Source organism: Somniosus microcephalus, chromosome 6 (genome assembly GCF_052327205.1).
Source record: "Somniosus microcephalus isolate GS21.2 chromosome 6, FLI_Smic_1.0, whole genome shotgun sequence".
Lineage (NCBI taxonomy): Eukaryota > Metazoa > Chordata > Chondrichthyes > Squaliformes > Somniosidae > Somniosus > Somniosus microcephalus.
Genome location: NC_140992.1, coordinates 241044627 through 241057523, shown reverse-complemented (window position 1 = coordinate 241057523; position 12897 = coordinate 241044627). Strand labels below are relative to the sequence as shown.

General features: G+C 42.7%; 1 protein-coding gene across 2 annotated transcripts in view; it reads left to right on the top strand.

Moving 5' to 3' along the window:
* The first annotated feature begins 894 nt into the window (after positions 1-894).
* Positions 895-12897, top strand: part of spire2 (spire-type actin nucleation factor 2) — a 99702-nt gene continuing 87699 nt past the window's right edge. Inside the window, exons 1-2 of one of the 2 annotated variants that reach the window (XM_085991623.1) lie at positions 895-2199; positions 7671-7714. In XM_085991623.1, coding sequence (XP_085847749.1) covers positions 1917-2199; positions 7671-7714 — 327 coding nt within the window. In that variant the 5' untranslated portion in view covers positions 895-1916. The remainder of the gene's footprint in view (positions 2200-7670; positions 7715-12897) is intronic. The other variant, XM_085991621.1, reaches the window with a different exon arrangement.

Sequence of the window (12897 nt, the reverse complement as noted above, 5' to 3'; positions counted from 1 at the left end):
AGGCTTTGGAGAGGGTACAGGAAAGATTTACTCGAATGCTTCCAGGGATGAGGGATTACAGTTACATGGATAGACCAGAGAAGTTGGGGTTGTTCTCCTTGGAGCAGAGAAGGCTAAGAGGAGATGTGATCAAGATGTTTAAAATGATGAAGTGTTTAGATAGAGTAAATACAGAGAAACTGTTTCCAATGGCTGAAGGGTCGATAACCAGAGGGCACAGATTTAAGGTGATTGGCAAAAGAACCAGAGGTGACATGAGGGAAAACCTTTTTACGCAACGAGTGGTTAGGATTTGGAATGCACTGCCTGATAGGGTGGTGGATACAGAGTCAATAGTAGCCTTCAAAGGGGAATTGGATCAATACTTGAAGGAGAAAAGATTGCAGGGATATGGAGAAAGAGCAGGGGGGCTGGGACTAAGTGGATTGCTAAGCTGCACGGCCGCACCGCTGTCTACCAGTCCCACGCAGCCCGGGACCGGCTTTTCCAGTGTGAAATTTCGCGCATGTGCTTAACTTTGATCAGGCCGCGCAGCCTGTTAAAGGGGCCACGCACCCGAAAAAAAAATGAGGGAGAACCATTGGCGCAGACTGGATGGGCCAAATGTCCTCCTTCTGTGCTGTACTCTTCTATGATTCTATGAAAATATGAGCAAGGGCAGGATACTGGAGAAAAACTACAAAACAAAGCCAGTAAATTGCAATCGACAGAACCTCAAATCAAATAACCAGCACTAAACTCAACTAGCTTCTACTTTCCACCACTGAAGATGCACACGGTCATTGTAATATACGTTGACTCTGTTTCTCTCTCCTCGATGCTGCCTGACCTGCTGAGTGTTTCCAGCATTTTCTGTTATTGTAATATACATATTTACCTGTCAGAAACCTTTCAATCACCAAGATTAGTTCATGCACGCTATAGATCGAATAACAATGGATAATCTCTCTGCCCTTAAAAATCATTGTTTTAAAAACTTATTTCAGGAAGTAATAGAAGGAAGTGTTCCACAATGTGCCCGAACCCTTCAAGTTACAAATAGGCTAGATATTACAAAGTAACAGCAAGATCAAGTGAACCAAACAGAAATATCAAAGAATCACCACGTTATGTTTTAGGGTGTCTCTAGGATTGTGTCTGTTGGTCATCCTTGGCTAGGAAGCCCAGATTATAAGACTTATTATATCACAGAATCACAGAAACCCCACAGTGCAGATAGAGGCCATTTCGGCCCATCGAGCCTGCACCGACACATATCCCACCCAATCCCCGTAACCCCTACACCAACACATATCCCACCCTATCCCTGTAACCCCACGTATTTAATCCCCCTAACACTAAGGGTTAATTTATCATAGCCAATCAACCTAACCCGCACATCTTTGGACTAACAAATGAATAATAGATGCGCGGGCTGTGCAGCCAGGCTGTTGGAAGCAGGTGATCCTGGTGTTGGCAGTGTTAGAGTATGGGCTCATTCTCGCCAGTGAAATACAAGCACATTGCACTCTCGCTGCTTGGACGTTGCTATATATGTTGCCGTGGGTTATCAGGATGCCGTATGCTCACAGTATGATATACCAAGCGACATTCCACACAGTCCAAGCCTGCGGGCGAACAAAGAAACATTTTATGGTAAGCCCAGCTGTCAACGCCCAAGTTGGCAGTTTACGGGATACTTTCCAAAAGCTGCACTTTATTCCAATCTGAGCCGCCTGCCCTGGTCTGTCTGATTTTTTTTTGTCCTCCTAGTTCTTCTCTCCTCCCATTTGGCTGTGTGTTTAGGAGGCTGGGCTGGCCCGGAGCAGGGCGATCACATGGTGCCGGCTGATTGACACCGGAGCTGCGGACTGGGACTCGCTGTTATGGAAACCTGGAGAAACGTTGGGAAGTAGAAATGAGAAACCGAAGGAGAAATGGCCAGGTCGGGCAGTGAGGGAGAACCCCAGCAGCAAGTAGCCGGGTCCGGCGAGGTGCTGGAGCCGCAGGTTTTATCCCTGGATGAGATCCTGCGAGCCTACAAGCAGCCGATCAATGAAGAGCAAGCCTGGGCGGTGTGTTACCAATGCTGCCGCTCGATGCACCGACACTGGCACCAGGAGCAGGTGCGCATCGGCCGCGTCAGGGAGCTGGCAGCCATCCTGCTGCACCGGGATGGCACCGTGTCGCTGTGCGGGGAGAAGAGGCCACCGCTTACAGGTAGGAAGCAAGCCAAGTCCGCTCACTTTAACAGTTACAGCAGCGGGGTAAACGGGTAACATCCAGCCATAAGTTTCTAGTCTGATCACTTCAACCCCAGCCTTGTCCCATATACTACAATTACAGCTTCAACCCCAGCCTTGTCCCATATACTACAATTACAGCTTCAACCCCAGCCTTGTCCCATATACTACAGTTACAGCTTCAACCCCAGCCTTGTCCCATATACTACAGTTACAGCTTCAACCCCAGCCTTGTCCCATATACTACAGTTACAACTAGACATGTCCCATCACCCACAGAGAAGCTAGCCATACCATAATTACAGCTATCTGTCCCATCACCAGAGAAGCTAGCCATACCATAATTACAGTTATCTGTCCCATCACCAGAGAAGCTAGCCACACCATAATTACAGCTACCTGTCCCATCACCAGAGAAGCTGGCCACACCATAATTACAGCTACCTGTCCCATCACCAGAGAAGCTAGCCATACCATAATTACAGCTATCTGTCCCATCACCAGAGAAGCTAGCCATACCATAATTACAGCTACCTGTCCCATCACCAGAGAAGCTGGCCATACCATAATTACAGCTACCTGTCCCATCAACCCCAGAGAAAAGAAAGAAAAGAAACTTGCATTTATATAGCGTCTTTCACGACCACCGCACATCCTAAAGTGTTTTACAGCAATGAAGTACTTTTGGGGTGTAGTCACTGTTGTAATGTGGGAAATGCGGCAGCCAATTTGCGCACAGCAAGCTCCCACACAGCAGTGTAATAATGACTGGATAATCTGTTCCTGTTATGTTGATTGAGGGATAAATATTGGCCAGGAAGCCACCCAAAACCACCAGTCCATGGCGGTCGCAGGGTAAGCGCTCTCCCTGAGTCGGTCGGCCCACTCCCGCTACAGACGCTGTGCATCAGCGCTGATGAGTTCGGCGAGTCGGTGGGGAGGCAGCAGAAGCAGCGATCGAGGCCACGGCGACCTGCTGTAGCACGGCGGCCGGCAGCTCCTCGGCGGGAGGCTCGGAGGTCGAACCGGTAGGAGAGGAGGCGGCCAGCGGACCGAGGGCGGGAAAAGCAGGCCCTGGAAGGTCGGACACCGCGGGAGGCTCGGAGGTCAGACCGGGTGGAAGGAGAGCCAGGGAGAAGCAGGCCCTGGGACGTCGGTACCACGGCGGCTGAAGATTGCCGGGCAGGAGTGCGGGAAGGCGGAGTGAGGCGAGAGCGGACCCTATTGTGATGGCGCCGATGAAGATGGCTGCCGTCCTTGCGGGCTCCGTGCGTACCAGGCAGCTAAGTGTCCTTTGCTGATTGGTGCGCTCGGCTCGTTAAGAAAAAAGCATTTCACTGACTGGATTTCACTTCTTGTATTTGGTTATGTGACAAATGAAATTGAAATTGAGCCATGCCCCATCTCGCAACACCGCTTGGGTTGTAGTTTCATTTGCAGTTGGCCTGAGCTGTAGGTAATTACCGAGTTATTACATAAATGAAGTGGACATCTAGCGCAGTACTTTACAATAGGGTTAGAGTAAATGCATCTACTATATAAAACAAATTGTTCACTGTCTCCATGTATACTAGCATGTGAAAACAAAACATTGTTCTTCGTACTATCCATATATATATGTAAATGTCTAATGTAAGATAAAAGTTTCTATTGTAAATAATCTTCATTTTCATACAGATTAAGAGACTGTTGTGAGCCTCAATTGATTGTAATTGGAAGGAGTTCAGGATTCCTAAATATAAATAGACTTCTAATATGTAAACTAATTTGTGCCATCCATGTTCCAGAATTGTTCAGGTGTTGATGCTTTATTTATTTAAAATGTTTCAGCTTTTCAAACTCTAGATTCTTTAAATCCCAGGCAGAGAATTAATGAAAAATATTGTCTTGCAATCCAGTTCCTTAATTAGCCTACATTTCCTTCATTAGCCTACTGTATATTTGCAATCATACAGGATCTGGCACTTGTTCTGAAGTAAGTTTACCAGATGTGATCCAGAGAAGAACTTGTTACACAGAACATAGAGCTGACTTGAAGGGAATTAAAAAGCAATTGTCCAGTCATAGGGTACACACACTATTTTTGAAATTCATCTGAACTTCTTGAATGGATTACAGTTCCCTTTCAATTATTTGTTAATATTGATAATGCATAATTTTGGACTTGTGTGTGAGCATCAAATAATGGGTCTTCTTACTTAAATACGGCTCTAGCTAGACTCAGTTTTAGCAGAAGCATTCTGTGTTGCCAAATGCAGCCTGAATGCTTATTTGTTCACACATTTGACTAACAATGATCTGTTTTGAGGCCTTTGCCATTACCATGTAGGGAAACAATAACTGAGAAGTGTGTAGGAATGACACAGTTAGCTTGGCCTCTAAATTCTGTATTCATTCCACCCCCACCCTCCCTACCTCTGCCTAAATGGGTTTGCCCATTCTGCTGAGCTCCCAATCTCGACTGCGCTGCCAGCCAAGTAGAAAGAACAACTCCTGGGTGTAAAGAATATCCCTGGGACACTGCCATGCCCCCCTCTCAGCCAGTTCAAGAGTGCTATTGGCAGAGAACTGAGCGTGGGTTGCTTGCTTCTTCTTAACTGTGGCTGGTGCCTTACCTCAAGGTGTTGAAGGCGGGAGGAAAATCAGTAGATTCTTACCCTTACAAAATTACAAAGCAAAATTTGCTTGTATCCCATACGACTCTAAATCTACTTTTATTTTGGTAGCATACAGCACTCCTCCCCACCCTGCCGCCTGCTGCATGGAGTTGGAGTGTTAAGAGCAGTTTTTGTTCCACTCTGCTCCTGACAATGAATTTAAAAGGAGATGATAAAGTTACGTTGTTTATGGTGTGATGCAGAGCCAAAAATTGACAAGTTCCATGACTCACTGGTATATTGAGTATCAATTGGGATTAAGTTAGCCGTGGTGAATTTAGTACTTAAAGGGATTTTCAAAATTCTGCCCAGTCACCTCCAGGGAGAAGAGGAAGAAGTTAATTTACAATGGAACAATATTTGTATTTCCTCTACTCTTGTGTATATGTAATTTGTAATTTATAAATTTGTATTTTATTTTAAAGTAGTATAGGGACTTCATGTATCTTGCATAAACAAGATATGCAAAGAGGAACTGTGAAATTATCAATATTGTTGTATGAACGTGGAAGTTTTGTTAGCAACACGCAAGTGACAAAACCAGTTCATCCACACTTTAATCTACATCCTCTTTAGGAACAGATACTGTAGCTATACAGCTTCATTCTTCTCCTGTATGAGTCAGAGTTCACTGTCCACCTGTTTTTCAAGTTCATCTGGGAGGTGTCTATAATCGTGGGGAAATTCCTATTTTGTACACAAACTGACCTTTTTGCTGCAATTATCAACAGGAGGAATGTTGCCATCAGTTGTTCACAGCTATTATGGAATGTTTGAATTATTAAATCATGTGAAAGTATCAAATTACAAAGGTGGACATCTACCACCATGATATAAAATAGGGTACACCGTCTGTGATATTGTATTAAAATAAGATTTACATATATGCATGGAGCTTATCTATTAAACCAGTTACATACATACAAAGAACTATTTGTAAGCGCATAAGAAATTTGTGGGGTCTATCAAAGGGCTGTTTATCAGGCTTTGAGCTGTTTGGTCAACATAAATTGGGCTTTTGCCAGGAGTAGGAAAATTCTCACAATGAGAGGTCTCTAATAATGGCAGTCCTCTGTATATAGGCAGATTAAGTAGCAATCAGCCAAAGTTTTGCATTTGAAGACCCATCTCTTCACAGGCCCTAAGCTCTGGAATTCCCTCCCTTAACATCTCTGCCTCTCCACCTCTCCTCCTTTAAGACGACCCTTAAAACCTCTTTGACCAAGCTTTTGGTCACATGTCCTAATATATCTCTATGTGGCTCAGTGTCAACTTTTGTTGGATAATGCTCCTGTGAAGTACCTCGGGATGTTTTACTACATTAAAGGCACTATATAAATGCAAGTTGTTGTTGTTGGACCAAGTTATCAATCGTGGATTGATGAGCACTTGGAACAGCAGCTTTGAATTTAATCCCAGCTGTTTTCCGACAATACATCACACATTCTTAGGAACATTCTATACGAAGTAATTTTCAGCTATTATTATTTTACACTAGGAAAAACATTGTAATGTTTATTCATTGAATAGTATAAATATTGGTCCTAAGTCATTACAATGTTTCACAAACTTTAAGAAGTAGAGCTTGCTTAAAATATATTTTTGGCCAATGTGGTTGGACTACCAAGCCTCCACTGTACCATTATTAAACCCTTGGCTTGAATCTTGCATGTAGTTGGCTGAAATGCCAATATTGAGTTAGGAGAATTAATAGGATACTCTGGAATATGTCCTTTAACCAGTCTTGTCCTCACCTTTCACCCCACCAGCCTCCACATTCAACGGATCATCCTCCGCCATTTCCGCCACCTCCAACGTGGTCCCACCACCAAACACATCTTCCCCGCACCTCCCCTTTCAGCATTCCCAAAAAACCTTGTTCATCTTCTCTTATCCTCAACTATTTCTATTTTTTTTTTAAATGAAAAGGAACTATAGAACATGATTCATGTCCCGCAACCAGACTGACCAGATAATTCGTGAGAAACAAATTCATGCGTTCTATATAGTCGGAGTAAGAAGTGGAATGTAAATCATATTCCATGGTTCTTCAAGTAATCTGTTCATACTACAAAATGCTGAAAAATTAAATGTTAATTGTAATTTAGGAACCACATGAATTGATTTTTTTTTAATTGCCATCTGGCGAACATTGAAATATTCAGTCTATTCCACTTGAAGTATGGAGATAACCATTCATTGTGAGAATGCTCCTAAAGTGTAACCTGTCTAAGAACAGGTAAAAATAATCCAGTCGGTGCTGGTGTCCAAGCTGGAATTTGAACACCTAACCACTGCCAGTGTAAGTGCTCAGCTCGAGCACTTGTATATTTTGTGTTTTTAATGTTAATTTTCCACAAAGATTTGTAGTCGTATAAAATAAACCTATTATATTTTGTACTTTATTACCACTGACCCTAAATTAAACGCTGGCATACTTTGGCTCTTCTGCTTACCTTGGATCATTATGGGATAAAGCTTTCCTCAAATGCTCCCGCTTGAGATGGACAGATACTTTAGGCAGGGAGTTCTTGGCAAATGTTAAGATATTTTAAGAACAGGAAAGCAGTGGGGCAGGGAGAATATGACTGCCATAGATTTGAGAATGTTATGTGATCTTGGGGAGATGGATGGAACATCTTGCCTGCTCTTGGCAAAGTTATAGATCTATCAAAAGTGCTAGTTGACAAAAAGTTAATAAAAACATTAAAGTATAACTTCATTTGAATTGTTGTGGTGAAATCTGTCCCCAAAGAATTGTTGGTCTTGACAACCTATTGTTTCATTTTAGATTCCAAGACGAAGATTTCCCCTCCATTTTGTACAGAAGGACAGGTATGTATCTGTCAATTACAGTAATTCTGATGATTGTCTTTTGGTCATTTAACAGAAATAATCAGTTTCATGAATCAATCATTTAGAATAGATTGCAATAGAAACTGAACTATATAGTTTGATAGCTGCTTCTTGGCCGATGAATGATTTAAGACATACCTATTAGGTGTGTGGCAAGCAGAATATATCCCAACCTTCAGGGGGTTGGGAAATCTTAATTGTGTGCTGTTTTTGCCCTATGCTCCACTTCTCCTCTCCTGAAAGTATTGGCTCCTACTCAGTATAGTTCTGTGGACACTGGGCAGTCCAGTATTTTGCCCTAGTGGTCATTGTTCATGTGTGAGCCCAAACAGTGAATGCTATATGATTATTGAGTCATGTAGAAGAAGGCATCACAGAGCAGCCTGATTCTGGACTCCCCTGATATCCATACAAGTGCATTTTCCAGCAGAAGTTAATGGATAGTTAATTGTGGCATCCCTACTGACATGAATCAGTCATTCATGAAAGAAAGACTTATGAAATAATACTGACCGGCCTGCGAGTGGCGCTGTCCAGGGAGAGTATAAATACTCGGGCATGGGCCCAGCTTGCGCAGGACATTCTTAACAGGAACTAGTGAAGGACACAACTAGATCTCCATGTTGTAAAACAGTTGAATAAAGCTTTGTTTAACGCTTAGACCAAGTGCCTAGTAGTTTTCTTACGTCACCTACTGCCAATCCAGCTGAGATCACCTAATCCATATCAGAACGTCAAACATAGAAACACAGAAGATAGGAGCAGGAGCAGGCCCTTCGAGCCCGCTCCACCATTCAATGAGATCATGGCTGATCATCCAAATTCAGTACCCTGTCCCTGCCTTCTCCCCATATCCCTTGATCCCTTTAGCCTTAAGAAATATATCCAACTCTTTCTTGACTATGTTTAATGAACTGGCCTCCACCGCCCTCTGTGGCAGAGAATTCCACAGGTTCACCACTCTCTGGGTGAAGAAATTCCTCCTCATTTCAGTCCTAAATGGCTTACCCCTTATCCTTAGACTATGACCCCTGGTTCTGGACTCCCCAGCCATCAGAAACATCCTTCCTGCATCTAGTCTGTCCAGACCTGACAGAATTTTATAGGTTTCGATGAGATCCCCTCTCAATCTTCTAAACTCCAGTGAGTATAAGCCCAATCGACACAATCTCTCCTCATACGTCATTCCTGCCATCCCAAGTATCAGCCTAGTGAATCTTCGCTGCACTCCTTCCATGCCAAGGCCCTGTACAACTGTAGCAAGACATCCTTGTTCCTGTACTCGAACCCTCTTGCTACGAAGGCCAACATACCATTTGCCTTCTTAACCGCCTGCTGCACCTGCATGCTTACCTTCAGCGACTGGTGCACAAGAACACCCAGGTCTCTTTGCACTTCCCCTTCTCCCAATCTATTGCCATTCAAATAATAATCTGCCTTCCTGTTTTTGCCACCAAAGTGGATAACCTCACATTTATCCACATTATAGTGCATTTGCCATGTTTCTGCCCAATCACCCAACTTGTCCAAATCGTACTGGAGCTTCACGACATCCTCCTCACAGCTTACCCTCCCACCCAGCTTTGTGTCGTCTGCAAATTTGGAGATATTACATCCAATTCCCTCGTCCAGATCATTAATATATATTGTGAACAGCTGGGGTCCTAGTACCGATCCTTGCGGTACCCCACTAGTCACTGCTTGCCACTCGGAAAACGACCCGTTTATTCCAACTCTTTGCTTTCTGTCCGCCAACCAGTTCTCTATCCAAGTCAATACCTTGCCCCCAATCCCATGTGCCTTAATTTTGCACGCTAATCTCTTATGTGGGACCTTATCGAAAGCCTTCTGAAAGTCCAAATACACCACATCCACTGGTTCTCCCTTATCTATTTTACCAGTTACATCCTCAAAAAATTCCAGTAGATTAATCAAGCATGATTTACCTTTTGTAAATCCATGTTGACTTTGTCCGATCCTGTCACTGTTTTCCAAGTGCTCTGCTATTACATCTTTTATAATAGACTCTAGCATTTTCCCCACTACCGATGTCAGGCTTACCGGTCTATAATTCCCCGCTTTTTCTCTACCACCTTTTTTGAATAGTGGGGTAACATTAGCTATCCCCCAATCCATGGGTACTGTTCCAGAGTCTATCGAGTTCTGGAAGATGACCAGCAATGCATCTACTATTTCTAGGGCCACTTCCTTAAGTACCCTGGGATGTAGATTATCAGGCCCTGGGGATTTATCGGCCTTCAGTCCCATCAATTTTCCTAACACCATTTCCCTACAAATACTGATTTCTTTCAGTTCCACCCTTTCATCAGACCCTATGTTCCCCGGCATCTCTGGGAGGTCATTTGTGTCCCCCTTTGTGAAGACAGAACCAAAGTATGTATTTAGTTGGTCTGCCATTTCTTTGTTTCCCATTATAAATTCCCCTGATTCTGACTGCAAGGGACCTACGCTTGACTTCACCAATCTTTTTATCTTCACATATCTATAAAAGCTTTTACAGTCAGTTTTTATGTTCCCTGCTAGCTTACTCTCATATATTCTATTTTCCCTTTCTTAATTAATCCCTTTGTCCTCCTTTGTTGAATCCTAAACTGCTCCCAATCCTCAGGATTATTGCTTTTTCTGGCCAATTTATATGTCCTCTCCTTGGATCTTATGCTATCCCTAATTTCCCTTGTTAGCCACGGTTGAGTCACCTACTAGTCTATATGGATCAGACCTATGGGCACTAATTTCTGTCTACTGGTGTAAGCCAGTTCAGTAGCTGTCCGCCTTGGCTCAGTGCTAGCACTCTTGCCTCTGAGTTAGAAGGTCATGGGTTTAAGCCAGAGTTTTGAACACTTAATCTAAGCCGACAGTTCAATGCAGTACTGAGCCGCTCCATTGTCAGAGATGCCATCTTTTGGATGAGACACTAAACCAAGGGCCCAGCTGCCCTTTCGGGTGGAATTAAAAGATTCCATTCAAGGAAGAACAGGAGAGTTCTCCTAGTGCCCTGGGCAACATTTATCCCTCAACCAACATTATCAAAAACAGATCGTCTCTTCATTTATCTCATTGCTGTTTGTGAGATTGTGCTGTGTGCACATTGACTGACCTGTTTATCTACATTACAGTAAAAGTATTTAATTGGCTGTGAAGCACTTTGGAATGTTGTGAAAGGCAGTATATAAATTCATTCCTTAAATGGCTAAGAACTGGTTTAAATCTTGGCACAGTGGTAATGTGCTATTAGCGCTCAGTCTTCATGGTTCAGGTCAATTGCATAATTATTCACAGCTGCAGATGAAACTAAAAAGGATATTGACAATTAAAGGGCAGTCCTAGAATAGGGAAACAATTCTTAACAGCCTTTGTAAAGACTCTGTGCTATTCCAAATAATTGGCAGACTTTCCAAGGCTGGAGTGGGAGAGGGCAAACATGAAGGGTGAGGAATCCTAATGCACAACCAGGAGTCTGCAGACGAAGTGGCTACGTAGCCCAAAAAGTTACCTCCTGTTTGATGGCTGCTGAAATGGAGATGATGGTGCTTGAGGTGGTTGAGAGGAGGGCGGCTCTGTTTTCCTCTCTGACACCATCAAGTTCCTTGCCTGATTGTGAAACTAACTGATCTCTGCATCTATGTGGGATTACTATGGGTGAAGAGCATACGAAACAGATAACCAAATCGGTGTAATAACAGGTAAATATCAGCCAATCACAAAAGCCAACATCCAGTGCCATTATAAGAGCTTGCTAGGGAACAATATAAATTAGTATAGAGGGTTAAAAAGAGACCAGTTATGAATAACAAGTAGATAGCCTGTGTATTTCTTTGGCAAAGTCCTTGCATTGGCATTGTTTTTTTTTTCTTAACACTGAAGTTAGTACCTTGAACTGTGCCAAGCTGTTGGGTTCTAAATGTAGAACTTTTTGAATATTTCACTACACTAATGTGTGCCATTCTGGGAATTAATACTGCGTGCTCAAAGATACAATTCTAGTGTTCAGGAAAGCAGAAATAGCATTCACAGTTTTGTACCTTTTTATATTCTCCAGGTGACAAATAAAGTTCCCTGGTTAGATAAGGTAGAGCAGTAATGCCTGGAATAAACTCTTGTCATCTCAATTTCCAAGAAAGTCTCCATTAATTTGCAAAGGCCACTTGCATTTTCATAAAATGTCAGCTGTTAAACCACATGAAGCTTTAAGGTTTTGAGACTGCTTCACTGGATACTTAAGACCACGCAAAAACTAATGTGGAAGATTTTTAAAATTTGTGTTAATTTAGATACTGACTTAAAAAAAATGTATCTTATGATTTTTCTTCCCCTTCTTGTGTTCTTTTATTTCCCCTTCTTTATGTCACCTTATACCATGCACAATTCTTCAGGATCCCTACCCATAAACCTCTGTCAGTACAACTTCGATAAACTATCGGAATTAGACGCACCATAACAAGCTGAAATATTGACACTATTGTCACAGAATCCTGGGCAACAGCAGATAAACCTAGAAAGAAAGAAGAAAGAAAGAAGTTGCATTTATAGAGCATGTTATCATCTCTTTGGGGCATCTTAAACCATATCACAGCCAATTAATTGCTTGTGAAGTGCAACCGCTGGTGTTAAGTAGGCAAATGTGGTGACCAGTTGTGCATAGCAAGGTCCCATAAACCGCAAATTAGATCAGTGACCGGGTAAACTGGTTTTATTTTAGTCGTGTTGGTTTTGAGGGAGGAATATTGAACAGGACACTAGGCAGACCGAATGTGCCTTGAGATGTAAAATAAATTTAAAGAACAGGTTAATATACTAAAGAGTAGTCAGCACAAATTTCAAAAGGGAAGGTTATGCTTGACCAACCTTATTGAATTCTTTGAAGAAATAACAGAAAGTGTAGATAAGGGTAATGTAGTAGACTTAATATATTTGGATTTTCAAAAGACCTTAGATAAGATACCACATAGTAGACTCATGACTATGGTCAGAACATGGGTCGGGGGACAATAGCAGAATGGTTAGCAAGCTGGCTACAAAACAGAAAACAGAGTAGGGGTTAAAGGTAGTTACTCAGACTGGGAAATGGTGTTCCACAAGGGTTGGTGCTGGGACCACTGTTGTTCACTATTTGCATAAAAGCTTTCGACTCTGGAATCGGA